We start from the raw sequence: 14,820 nt of genomic DNA, 5'->3' as shown, positions 1-14,820 counted from the left end.
GAACACTGATTTTAAATCGCATTATTTCTCATCACAGACTGTTAGTTGTACCTTTCGCAACAAAATTTCATTTCAAAATTTACTTTGAAAAAGATTTATTATAAATCAAATTTTCCGACTTAGAAATAAAGTTGTCGATAAAAAAATCACTCTTGTAGTACAAATTACAATTTTTTAATAATTTAAATTAAGCAATATTGGGAATTCGCGATTTTGTTCATTCCCGAAATAACAGATAGTTTTCCTTAGAAATCCGAACCATAAAAGAAACATTCTTATCTGATTAAAACAATCCTAAGTTATTTATCTTTCGTTCACTAACATGATGCCGGTAATCCCATAAGTTTCTGAGTTTTTTACAATATATATAAATAAGGAGACGACCTTATAGAAATAAATTCCGAATTTTACCGAAGAAATATAAAATTGGTTTTCCTTAATAGATAATGTCAAATAAGGTGCTTTAGAAGATATGATCTTACATTTTGCGAATATTTTAATTTAAAAAAAACTTTTAAGACTCATTTTTAAATCATTCTTCAGTATACGTAATATTAACGATCCCTTTCGAGCATCGGATAGGCTCTGCCCATATCTTCTTCTGGGATCAGCGGTATATATCTCGTTCTGGGATCATTTTTTCGCTCATAAGCGTATGGGAACATCATCGTGGGGTGTATTATTGTTCTGGCACTTTTTGTTGTCTTGTATCGCGGAATCTTCTGGATATGCGTGGCAACTGTCGTAGAACTCGAAACATCGTTAATGTCAGTCAACGAGGGCAGGTCGCTGGTTGTCTCCTCGAAGTCAATTAGAGGTATGAATTTCCTCTCATACGTGTTTGCACTTGTGACTGCCTTTGTCGTCTCGTCGAAGATACTAGCTTCGGCAGATTTTTGCGAATTGTCGACGGTATCGATCTCCATCGTCGGGATCGTCGTCGCCACTGTTTCTTCACTCGACGTCACAATTCGCGCGGTCGTTGAAATAACGTCGCTTTTGACTGTGATCGGAACCCAGTCGTTGTCAGACTTGACTTCAGTTTCCACGTTTGCGTTGGCCTTTTGTGAGGTCCAGTCATGACTGTGATCGAGCGACCAGTCCAGCGATCGCGAAACGTTTGAGTCTCTTCGCGACGGAGAATTCTTTAAAGTTGATTCATCAATCGGTTCACCAATTGGCTGCCAATCGCTATCTTTGCTTGCTGCTTTCGTCTCGAGACTGGTGGAATTGGTGCTGACTATCTTCTCTGGATACACAGCCTCGACTATCACCGGCGGTTCCTCAACTCTCGATGCAGTATGCTCGTTCTTGTTCTTCTCCGTTTGACCACTCGAGGTGGATTCCTCGTAACGTTTATCGTCGGGATTGAACGACTTCTCGGACTTGCGCTGGCCGATTTCCACCCGCAGGATTTGATCCCCATTCCTTGGTCGACTAGTCGTCCTACTGATCTCTGCAGTGTTATCGATGCTTCTTGGACGCACTATATCACTCAAAAGAGGGAAATATTTTGGCTCTTCGTGCCGTATACCGGTCACAAAGCTTGGTGTGTACTGCGAGATCAGGGGCAGCAGAGTTTGTCGGGCGTATCGTTCCGCTTGCGCTAGGATACCAGCCAATCGCTCAGGTAGAAACTGCACGGTAAACGCTCTCGTGGAAGTCGACGATGTCTCCTGTATCTCGTCGTGTTGCTTCTCGTGTGATATCACCTCGTTCCGCGTGTTGTGCCTGGTAGCGCGTGGACGCAGAATCGGTTCCGTGATCTCGGGCAACTTGAGCGATCGACCGGCGTCTTTCTTACTCGGACGCAATACCGGTTCTCTGATTTCCGACAAGTGCTCCGTAGTCGCGACAGTGGTCACGGTGGGCTCAGCAACACGCTCTGACACTGTCGAGGCATGGTAGATCAGATTCGTGGCGCCGGAGAAGCTTCGTCCTTGCTCTGACTCTGCGTTCTCCAGCGAGTTCGAGTCGCCGTCACCGGATAGGTCCAGGATGATCCACGGGTTTGCGATGTTGCGCCGCTTCTCTGCATCCTCGAAGGTTGTCGCCGTCTCGACCTCGGAGACGCGTCGATTCTGCTCCTTCGTGAACGGACCGAAATTTCGCCTCTGCGATGTTCTCTCTGTCGGCAGAATCTCTACGGAGTATCCTGGAGGATCCTTTGTGTCGTAATTTTGTTCCTTCGTGAAGGGTCCTATGCCACCCTGTCTGTTCTCCATCTCTACGTGTTCGAGTACTGGTACCGAGGAAGATACAGTGGAGTTATCGGTGTCCAAAGGTATGTTGCATTCGCCGGGATAAAGGGGTAGATAAACTGACCGACCGGATTCTAGAATTAAGCCCTTCTTACAAACCGACAGAATCTTGCCGAAACTATCGATTATTGCCACCTTGTCGATGGTCCACGACACCAATCCAGACGATATCCAGCCGCTATACGCCGTGTATTTGATCTGTTAACATAACATAAAAATAATTACATAACATTAAAATAATTACATAATTCATTATATATAGCCATGTAGAATCAATTGTTGGTTTTGATGTTTTTAATTCTTTATTCTGATTTATTAATGCCTGTTTCTATCAATGTACATTTCTATCAACTTATTCTTCATTTTTTTCAAATTTAATTAGAAAGAGAATTAAATAAAAATGAGAAGAACTAGTTGAAGAATTAGATTAAAATTAAATTGGCATAAGAACGCAAGATTAATGGATTATTTCGATAAGATGTCTGACATCTCAAATGTAAATTAACATTTAGTTATGCTAATATTAAAGTAGAATTTTATATTTTATTTTTCTAAGAAAATATATTAACTAAGAGTCTGTGTTCATGTAATTACAGCAAAAAATAAAACACAAGTAATTTCTAGTTATGCAACGATATAAAATTACTACTTGTGTCGCGAAATTTAACTCTTAATATGGAAATATAATTAATACATCGATATAATCAATACACTTACTTCGATCGCTTCGAGATGAGTGACCGCAGGATGAGGTACAACGATTTTTTGAAGAATGGCTCCTACCAAAAGTTCTTCATCCTTGCGAGTCATCGCAAACGTGTCATTGTAAGAACTTTTTCCCACAAGTGCAATCTGAAAGAAATCCATAAGATACTGAGACACCTGCCACATGAAAAAGATTTTAGAACTTTCACTTTTATTTTCGATCTAACAATAAGACGAAGAAACCATCTAAAAAAATAAAATTCGTGAAAGCTGTTTACAGCAAAAGTAAAGCAAAAATAATTTCTAATTTCTATATTTTTTATTTACTTGAAAATAGAATAGAACAGAAATAATTTCTAATTTCTAATTGTGTAAATATATATATTGTATTAACAGTAAATTATATGAATGTATGACAAATTTGTATACAAAAAGAACAATGTTGCTGAAGTGATCTTAAAAATTTCGTTCTTTCCGTGAAACAGAGAAGTAGAATCCTCATAGCTATTTGCTACTTGCTGAAAGATTTCGTCTCGGACGCTCACCTGAAGCTTGCCATAAGTTTTGGTGGATCTCTCGCTGCGACTATTATAGACCTTGATCTGGTATTGATGAGCGCAAAAAGGCTCCTCGTCTCTCGTCACTAAGTAAAGCTGGCCCCTGGCAGGTGATTCGTTGCTGTAATAACCCATGTCGCCGCAGGGTCGATCCGTACCGTCCATGCCGCAGGGAAAACAATCACCTTTCAATAAGCCATCATACCCTTGTTCACAGGAAAACGCTGGAAATCGGCATTTCGGACTTACGGAGTCGGTGAAGAACTTGTACGCCCGACGATGGTTGCACAACGATCTGCCCTCGACCGCACTCGCTGTTACGATTACATTATTATATATATAATATAGATTCATCACCTTATATTTTAACTTCCGAAACTGATGCTGGATCTATTTAATCCATTTAATTATATCTTTATATTATATAGTTTTACTGCAAATTTGAATTATTAAAATGCTATTAAAATAAACATATTTGTTTTTTTTTTTTTTTTTATGAGTGATATCATGATAGCATAATTATAACTCGAATAACAAAAAATTAAATGCACAGAAAGGATGGCTTTGCTAAAGTAAAAAAATTTAGTTAGATACAGATATGAAAATAATTTTGTTGGACTATGAAAATAATTATGAAGAAAGCTCAAACTGCTTTCTCAAGAATGATAAAATATTTTACAGCATTGCTTATCATGCTTAAAATTGCTAAATAATTATTTAGATGATCTAATAAAGTTCTTTTCAGATCTGTATCTAACTAAAATTTTATAGATACTTCAGCAAAACTGTCCTGTGTGAGAGATTCTGACGTGTCAGCTGTAGATATTTTTTATAGCGATATACCTAAGGTGAACTTACACCAAATAATGTCAGAAACGGCACCAACAAAAATATTCGAGCATCCGCTTTGCATTTTTCCACCATTCGGATAATAATCCACATCGCCCATGGGCTGCCATGAGCCGAGTCCACCTAAGATGAGCTGCTCACCGTTACTGTGAATAACATCGACGAAATTTGCATCCGTTGCATCTAAACGAACCCTCGGATCATGCGACTCGAAAAGTGGCCCTGCGGGATCCAATCCTATTGGCATACGAAAACAGAATGTGTATTTCATCTACTCCAATTCTCATCTACAAGTTTTTCATTATTAATGCTTAAAATAATGATCATAAAAATATATAAAATAGAGAGCTATTATTGATCTAGAAAGTTGTACTAAGTAACGGTCTTTGATGCCTCTGCAATCATTTTCGCAAAGATTGCTATCACATTTTAAGAGAAATTTCATTTCAGTTTCCAATAGAGGCAGTCAGCATTATGGATAAGCATTCGGATGCTAAATTATTAAAGTAATATAGTAAATACGCTTACCGTAAAAATATCAACCGGTTGCTCCTACAGGTGCGCGAGTTATTATAGATAATGCTTTTACTTTACGCGTCGCGCGTAATCGGCTATTCATTTACATTCGCGATGGTGAATGTATGGAATCGGGATAAAAATTGTAAAAAAAGCTTTACATAGAATAAGTAGTCTTGAAAAAGCGTGAAATGGCGATGAAAGAGTATATAAATTATTTCTCAAGTTTGGAAAATAAATTTCTCTTTATTAAAGCTTTATAAAAAATATTAAGGAGAACAACGTTAAAAGATATGACTAAATAAAAACACAATTCGAAGCTTGAAGTTGATGAAATACTCGTGACAGCGAATCAGGTGCAAATTACAAAAAGGATTGTTTCTTAATTCTAACTTTTTTACTTATGTGACTTGTACTTATGTACTTTTTTGCTATTTCTACTTATGTGAAATAGCGTGAAACGTATGATTAACGGAAGGATATCATTTGCTCTGCACTAGGAAAAAAATTTAGTGCTTTTAATAAAACCGCGTAGTTGAGGCACTTTTTTAAATAGCCAATTTTCTTATTTACACATGTAAGAAAAAATTTAGTTGCTTCTATGAAATACATTTTTCTGCTTTGTAAATAACAAAAAAATTTATTCATACAAACTGAACAGTTTATTTTGCATAAGATATAGTTTTATTCAGTATATTTTATAACAATTATTGTTCGATATATTTTAATTAAATTTTTATAGTTACAGCAAAATTTTAGTTTGTAAAATAAAACATTTTTCCTAGTGTAATTTAAAATTTGAGAAATGCTCGTCCCATTTTGTCCAAATTCCCGAATTTGGAAAAAGAAACCCGAAGAAACCCGAGTATGGTACCTACAATTAGTGAAAAAAACTCACGATCGATAATTCACCGTATTGGTATTCGATCAAAAGGCATCAGCGCGTGTCGAGGTAAGAGGCATAGAATGCAGCGAGCATTTAAATGCATGGAAATGGTTGTCGAGAGCGGGACCTTGTTACAGTTACTCTCTAATAATCGATTATACGCCAGAGATTGTGCTCGATTGGCCAGATTGCGATCATCGAGATGTCTTGCACACAAGAAATTTACACGGAGATTATCATTGACAATTCAAGTCAATGCAAATACAAATGAATACAATGACCTGAGTTAATGTCGTAGGAGAGATGATGCTGTTGCAAATGCGACACGTATAATAAATTGAAAATCACATCACGATATAAATGCGCAATTAAGAAATATATCGCTTTTAAAATATATATTTGTTATAATAGATAAAAATAGCCGATAAAAGTAGTTCAATCCTAATCTATAGTATCCGCGAATCTAGTAGACCTTAATTTTTTTTAACTATGTTGTGAAAAATTGTTTACAATCATAATTTTAAGTTATACATCTTATTATTCGAATTTTAATCTTTGAAATAAAAGAAAATAATTACGTTAACTTTAAACACAGATGTATATATTAATTTAAAGTACACTAAACCTATAAATATCAATTAAAATTTTATTAAAATACATAATTGGCCTTGAAATATATGCAATGTTTTTTTTCTCTTCAAGCTTCTCGAAAGTATTTTGCCAATATGTACGATAATGTAGTCAAGATAATATATTTTTTAATATCTAAGGTATATAGATGTATTATATAATGTTTAAAAATCTTACATCCATTTCTTTTTCTGAAGTTATTATCAAAAACTGTGCCAATCGACTTCGTCTCGATTTCGCCTATTTAAAGGTTCGATTTGCATACATTATAATTTCACCGAAAGAGTTGTTATTTAAATATCTTTCGAGTTACGTAAAACTTATTTTACGTAAAACTCGATTTTACGTAAAATTTTCTACGATAAGATTGCAGTGATCACGTATGAAATGTTTGACTTACCGGTAATTCTGGAGACATTTCCGAGCTCAGCACCGGCGAATCCAGCTACGTGCGCTCCCAGACTAAATCCTATCAAATGTACTTTTTCCAGCGGCACGTTTAAACTACGAATTAATTTTGCCAATTGTCGGCCAACTAATCGTGTGTTGGCCGCTGCCCTCACATAATTTGGTACGGCACTACCAGGTCCCCAATCCACGCAAACTAGAAGTGTGTAATTATGCAGTTAACATTTAACGAAAAGAACATTTACATGTATGCTTGTAAGACCGTAATTATTTGATAACTATATACTTATGATTAAAAAGTAAACATTAGTGAATTTATTAAATTATAATCTCACAATCTACGCCTAAACAGCATAATTATACATATAATATAAATATATTATTATACAAGTCTCACTATTGCATTATTATTATTATTAAAGGAAATTAATTTATTGACAAATAATTGTAATGTTTAATAGACTTTATAAAATAGTACTTTTTTTTTGTTAGAAAAAATATAGAGGCAACGTTTACCGTTAAACTTTCTGCAAATTCTTGTACGCATTAAGAGATGTGGGCCAGGTTTTTGTTTTTTAAGATCGGTTGGACACGAGCCATTAAAATAGTTACGTAAATTTTGTTACATAAGTACCTATATTGCAATCGTGGATGCTCATTAACGCGGATCGCATATCGTAAACCCATAAATGATTGCAATCGCTTCCAAATCCATGTACAATTACTTTGGTTGGAAGATTAGGGTCTATGGCACGGCGGACGTTATCATTTATATTATCGGCGGGCACTTCCATAGGGATCGATCTTGCCTTTCTACTTCCATATACGAGGAACCTGGCGAAAGAGAATGCCAATTACACAATTTTTTAAAATAAAAATATTTTATATCGCAATTATATGATCTCACGCACACATTATCACGTAATACAATCTCAGATATTTTCCTTAACAGAGTTTACACCACCCTAGTCGATTACCAATTAAAAGTAATATAACATCTATATTGTAATTTCACACTAAATAAAATGTAACACAATCTTGATCAAAAGTATTAGGCGTTTTATTAACTATTATTTAATGTTTTAATTAAAATTTGACTTATTACGACATTTACTGTGAATTATCTTTGAATTGAAGAAATAACTTTAAACTTACGTATAATGCCGGTAACTGATAAGTAAGTAAATAAAAAAACTCTAGATAAATAAAAAAATACAGGTACGTAATACTTTTGGCTAAGGCTATATAACATATGATGTTACATAACAGTTACATCATTGAGTGCGAAAATATAATATTAATGTTATGTCACTTTTAGTTGGTGTCAACTAGGACCTTTTTTTGTACATACTATCAGATATTTCTCGTGTTTTTTACCTAGTTCCGACGTCTTTTGGCGGTGACGGTAGCATCTCCAAATAACTGAAGGGTCCAGTATCCTCGAAGCATCCGATGTCCTCATAGCAAACCTTGGACACCTCTCTTTTTCCTCTGTGATTAACCCTTTTGTGAAGCATCCATTGTCTCATTGACTCGACGACAGCGCGAAAAATTTCCGCGTCGTTCTTTTCGTCCAAACTTTCATCGGAGGACGAGAACACCTGTCCCGCAACGGGTTCTGCTAAAATATTGTTACATAATGAAAAGATACATATAACATTTATAGATTCATAATACATTTTGTTTTGCGTCATTTTATGTTAATAAATTTAGCTAACAGAATTAATTTTAACTTTTTGTAGAAAGTTATTTAATTAAAGAATCGTTTGTTATTAGAAATTGGATCTCAAGAAATTAAGCGTTATCAATTATTTTATCAATCACGTTTTGAAAGGGTATGTTTAGTTTTGAAAGACGTTGAAAACGTTTTGAAAGAGTATATCTAATTCTTGTAAATTCAAGTAAAATTTATTCAATGGTTAAAGAGCGTTTCGGTACGTTATTTGTGCGAATACTTGTAACGGCTTTCCCGGTTCATGGCTCGCGGCCGCTATCATTATTAGTATAACGCCTGAATAACAATTTCCTGGAACGCTATGGCAATATTTTACACTTGATAAAATAATAGGTATTCCCTCTTTTAAGCTTCATTGCTTATTATTATACCAATTTTGTTATTACCAGTCCCGTAATTCAATTACAATCTGTAGCAGGTGCACACTCCTAGCAGATAAGATATTGATCAGATAAAGGCATTGACAAATGCCTGTAGTTTGCGGTTCTTTGTTAGGTTTAAGTTTTTTTTTCCTTAACAAACGCCTCAAGTAATTGATGAATTTTAATGAACTAGGTTTTAGGCCAAGAAGCTTATTTATTTGTCTTTTACAGAAGAGAAAATTGCAAAATAGCAATCAGATAAAGAGAAGATTACAAAAAAACAATCGGGTGAAGCAAGAAATAATCGCAAATAAATAATCGCAAAAGTATTTTTAGTATCGCAAAATAAAATAATGCGTTCCACATAGTATTATATAGCAATTGCTAAAGATAAATATAATAACATTTGATTTAAATCATTGTAAATCTACTTTGAATGTTACAGTGATATCAAAAGAACCGTAACAGAATCTTTATTAGATCTCAAGCTATTTTTTTTTTCTTAACAAACAAGTTTCAGACAAAGAAGTTTATTTACTTCTTTTCTTCAGAATAGAAATTGCAAAGTTGATAAAAGTAAATCGGGTAAATCGTAAAGATTTATTTTAATGTAATAAAGTAAGTAGTACATCTTATACGGTATTAGAGAGAGAGAGAGAGAGAGAGAGAGAGAGAGAGAGAGAGAGATAGTTTGACAAAAATTTAAAATAAAAATGTAATGAAATTTTACTTAAATTATTGTAAATTTATTTTGGACATTACTTTTATTTGAACAGTAACGTTAAAAGTTCACATTTTTGTTAGATTTTTTGTTAGATCCGAAGCTATTTTTAACTGAAGAAACGATTCGAATGATAATTATTGAATTTTAATATTGAGTTTCAGTTAAAGAAGCTTATTTATTTTTCTTTTTCAAAAGAAAAGATTGCAAAATAGTTGATAAAAACGACGGATAAATGACAAAAATAAATCATATGTCACACATAGTGTTAAATAGTGATTGCTAAAGGCAAGCATAATAATAATACCTTATTTAAGTCATTGAAAATTTACTTCAAGAACGTTACAGCAATGTTAAAAGCCCGTAACAAGTGTGATGAATTTTATATGTTTATTGACAATTTATAATATATAACGTGTAATTTACAGAAAATGATCGATAAAGAATTGTAGCTAGCAGAACACGCAACCGCGGTCGTGCGTGTCAGTAAACGTGCCATTAAAGTCATTGTAAGCGTATTTAATTTAAATCGCGGTAATTTCCATATTTTCCCTTTTACAAACACAGCTTGATACCACTGAAAATGTTAACAGAAGACAGTTAATTGTTCAACAGCGAATGTACGACTGTAATTAAAGCTACTGTTCACTCACCACTACTTTTTCAGATTATGATGTCAGAAACAAGAAAATGTACCAAATTATATTTGAATAAATATATTTTTTAATAAAAACAATATTTAATCAATGGTATAAATTTATAAAATGGAAATTGTCTTCTTATTTCATACATTATTAATTTAATCGATCGATTTTCACTTAATATTATTAATTTAATAGTTTGTTGTAGCTGTAAACATATTATAGTTTATTTCGTTTTTAATATATGCATAATTTATTTCCAGATAAGTGGTTATTTATTAATTAATTAACAAGAAAGAAGTTTTTAATATATTTACAAGACGGTTTTATCGATTGTAAATGCTGTTTTATGTTGAATCGTACTTTTATATTAGAATACAATAAAAATTTTGCAAAATTTTTAGAGTATTTTCTCGCTTCTGATATCATAATTCGAAATAGTAATAAGTGAATAAACAGAGTCTGACCTTGTAAGAGAATTGGAGCTGTTAAAGCCTTTATGAAAATTAAATTATGAACATTAAATTTATTAATATTCAATGACATAGTTCGCCAAGAATGTATTTGCTAATTATTATTCTTATTATGAAGTAATAGATCGATTTTAATTAAACGTGATACAATGATGAGATCACGTTGAAAACTAAGAAGAAAAATTTATAATAGTTTTTCTATCCAGAATATGAAAATACATATAAAAAACCCCATAATATACTCTAGAGAAAGTAAAATATATAGAATTAGAAAACGCATATTGCAATAATTGTTCTGTGTTTCATCAAATGCTATTTGTGTAATACACCGCTAAAGAAAGATGAAAAACAATACCGCAGCAAAATTCATTGAAAGATCTTAACTGTCTATAACGCTAGAAAAATATGCTAAAAATATACGGGTCAGGGATTTACGGTGAAAAATTAAAACACTTTATGTTTATTCATAAGTGAATTTTATTGTATTCTTCAAGATGGTTAAGATAGTATCATATCATATGCACTTTCTGCGCGCGAAGAGAAGAATACCTAACTAAATTTTATGATTCCCATCCTTCTTTTGAAGAATACTATAATCATTCAAGATGACTCGGAGAGTCCCAACGCATCTATGACATTATATACGGATACCTACGCAATTTTAAGATAATTTTACAGTTAGCGACGGTCAGCGATGAAAATTATTATTCGCGTCGTCCTAAATCGTTCTTTATCCGTCAGATTCTTACGATGCGAAACTGCAGCGTTCATCCCATTTGATTGAAATGTCTTTTTAATAACGCTATAAGCAATTTCTGATTTTTTCCAATATATTTCAAAACATAAAACAAACAGGAAGTGAACTGTCGCGTACAATAGATTGCTACGAACTAACTGGAAAATAGTGACACTTTAACCCTCTTAGCGTACTGTCTCGAACGATGTATTTGCAATGACTACGCGTAAATTTTATGTCACGTCACGTACATACAAAGCGTCCCACTTTTGCCACATTATTTTTTAATGACAAACCCCGCTGGCCAACTTGGAGTAGCTTTTTTTTCGACAAAGCTCTCAAGACATACATAGTTCTCCATTAACGGCTAAAGGTAAACGGGTTTCAGTGGTAAACTAAGTGTACTCTTCAGTAAAAGGAGAAGACATAAAACTTTTATAAAATTTCATACTCAGTTATTCCGGATTCAAATATTCCGGAGGATGCTTTCCAGACGAACCGCAGACTCGGTCATCTCTCTATATAGTCTCTTTACTCTTTACCGTCTTGGACAGGGTTAATGCCCGTCTCTTTGCAAGCCAAGTAGTTAGCGATTGGGTCGGCGAACATATCCTGACCTTACAACCCAGTTCTGACCAGTGCTACCTCGGAGTAGAAGGTAAAAGAAGCGGCCCAAAGTGTCGTCTCCATATCGGAGTGAATGGGAACTAGGCGTCTGGTACGAGCTGCTTAATGAAGCTATGGGAATGAGTTGGCAGATTAATTTACATACATTCTCATGATCATCACATCGCGTGAAAATAAAGCGACACTAATCCTCGCTGACTGATACTCGTTTTGCGAAAAACGAGACGGAGAGGCATGAGAATCCATGCCAGTGGACTGATCTACCCGTCTTGCAACGGAGAAACTGACAAAAGGAAAATCGGAAAGGCCTCTGGGAGATCTCGGTCGGAGAAGTACCAGTCGTCGTACGACGGTCACTTAGGCGAGCGTGCCGCTCGACTTTTTGCTCACTAAAGTTGCTCCACAAAATAAACGAGTAAGGGAGAGCGGTGAAAAAGGGAAATCACGGATATACCGAAGGTGGAGAGAAGAACTAGATACTGTCTGCAACAACATTTCAATAATCTACGTGACATTCATTATCGTTTTCTGATAAAATACTATAATATTTCTTCGCGAAAAACAAGAATGTCCTAAAGTGGTTTAAAACAGCTCTATAATAGAAGCAAGAAAATTTTTACTTTTCTTTAGAAAAATGTATGATTGTAATATTATTTAATATTATTTATAGTAATCTGTGGAAACATTGTTGCTTCTAGCTTTTTTAACCACACGATCACGTTTTATCTAATTCACTTTCGCAATCAACGTCCTAAATAATCATAATTGTTTTACTTGAAATAAGAAACGAGAGAATGGATTCACTTACAAAAATCCAAATCTAAGTTAAAAAATCCATTGAAAAGAATAGAACTTTTTAAATGCCACTATACTCTTTCAATCGCATGAAAGTTTAATAAATCAGCGATTTATGTTTGTTTCTATTAATGTAGATTAATTTTAATCTTGATTCAACGGAAAAAAGATTTGTTAAAATAATTGATTTAGCAAATCTACAACTTGTTTTTTTAAAGTAGCAAAGTTGTATAGAAATTTATAATAAATTTATAATAAATTAGTGATTATAGGTAATTATATATTAGTTGTATAATAATAGCTTTAATACAGCAAAGATAACTTATTTATATGAAAATCAATCAAATATATAGATCAAAATTTTTAACAAAACGTACTGACTAAGATGGCGAATATTTTTGCTGCTGTAATAAAGAAAACTTATTACATTAATAATTTTCATTATCTTCTGAAAGAAAAGATTGGCTGCTGCAGCAAAATAGATGGTAAATTATGACATAGCATTCTTAATTGATTGCAGCAGCCAATCTTTTCTTTCAGTGTTGTTACTATAATGTTGTTATTATAATTTTTATTTCAGCAAGGAATTAGCTAAATTAGCATACTGATAATTGCTTACAAACTATAATTTCTTTGCGGAACCAGTAAATCTTTTCAGTTACAGATGTTGAACTCGCTCAGCAAGTTTTAGTTTTACTATTCAATCTATTTTTTCCGTATTCTTTTTATTTCTTCTTTTTATGATTCTTTAACCTAGGAAAAGAGTAAGTTAAATCTACGTCGAGATTAAATACATTGGTAGAAATAGACATTAGTAAAGAATATCATTAAATTTATCTGATAAATGCACACAGCAGTATTATGCACAATACTAGTATATCTCACGGTAATTAACTCATAGTAATTACATGGCACGAGCTGGGAAGAACCATTCAATAATATGTATCTTCTCGAACTTCTCTTTCGTTATTAATAATAAATTATCTTTTATCGATTTATATTGAATCGAGAACGAAGAAGTATGATGTCAACAAATCGTTAGCACTAATGTTAATTGTTTAGTATCATATAATTTATAATATATTTTCCGAGGATTCTCCGCTGGAAATATTAATTAAAGCTTGTTTCACTCGCGTTAACTTAATCCGAGTACATACATACATTGCTTATTAATGTCGAACAATGGCATTGTTGCTCTGCCACGGTCGAAGTTTCGACACTCGAGTGCCGCGTGTGAAATCTGTTATCAGAGATACGTGTTCATAGAAAGGTATCATGTGTACAAGACGCCCCACATTCACCGCCTTTCCTTTTAATGGGACTGACCCGAGACTAAACTAATTACAAGAAGAGATCCCATGTGCGAAGATGTTAGGAATCTACTTTTTTTTCCGAGTTACAGTTATCACGTTACAAAAGTATAGCGAAATCTTATCTTAGGAAAACTATATATACTATAACGGAAGCTTACAATTCGCAGTAACAGTTTCTGGAGAATGATCATTTCCTCGTAACAGATCGACAACTCGTGACATGACGATCACTCATACATTCCTAATTGGGAGAAGCGGATTAAGTGAACGATGACCGATTACGATGGCAAACGAGGAGGAGCAGGGTTAACGGTACGTCACGGCGAGGTCCGACCATGGCTCTTTGCAACGGGACCTGCTGAGTGTTCGTTTCGTACTTTTACAGACATAATTTTTGCGGGCGTAACAATACCGAGAAAATTCACCATCTAAAGCTGATATGCATTCAGTGAACAAACGCTGAACGAACATCAATTGCGAATATTGGGACATTCATGTTTGTATTTGTAAACCGTTTGTTCCCTTTCTTGACTGTGCCAAATATCAGCATACGATCAGATTCAGTGTTCGCCGCATATATAGCAAACGAACTTGTACATTTGCAC

The 14,820-nt window shown here is 34.0% G+C and overlaps 1 protein-coding gene across 2 annotated transcripts in view; it reads right to left on the bottom strand.

Moving 5' to 3' along the window:
• Positions 1-137: 137 nt before the first annotated feature.
• LOC108750699 overlaps positions 138-14,820 on the bottom strand; it is a 30,433-nt gene continuing 15,750 nt past the window's right edge. Inside the window, exons 2-8 of one of the 2 annotated variants that reach the window (XM_018490366.1) lie at positions 8,190-8,433; positions 7,447-7,646; positions 6,805-7,008; positions 4,382-4,609; positions 3,512-3,837; positions 2,979-3,113; positions 138-2,459 (exon numbers count right to left, since the gene is read on the bottom strand). In XM_018490366.1, the coding sequence (XP_018345868.1) occupies positions 555-2,459; positions 2,979-3,113; positions 3,512-3,837; positions 4,382-4,609; positions 6,805-7,008; positions 7,447-7,646; positions 8,190-8,433 (3,242 nt within the window). In that variant the 3' untranslated portion in view covers positions 138-554. The remainder of the gene's footprint in view (positions 2,460-2,978; positions 3,114-3,511; positions 3,838-4,381; positions 4,610-6,804; positions 7,009-7,446; positions 7,647-8,189; positions 8,434-14,820) is intronic. The other variant, XM_018490375.1, reaches the window with a different exon arrangement.

The sequence above is a fragment of the Trachymyrmex septentrionalis genome, unplaced genomic scaffold, assembly GCF_001594115.1.
Source record: "Trachymyrmex septentrionalis isolate Tsep2-gDNA-1 unplaced genomic scaffold, Tsep1.0 scaffold11, whole genome shotgun sequence".
NCBI classification, from domain to species: Eukaryota; Metazoa; Arthropoda; class Insecta; order Hymenoptera; family Formicidae; genus Trachymyrmex; species Trachymyrmex septentrionalis.
This window is presented reverse-complemented; position numbering and strand designations above follow the sequence as displayed.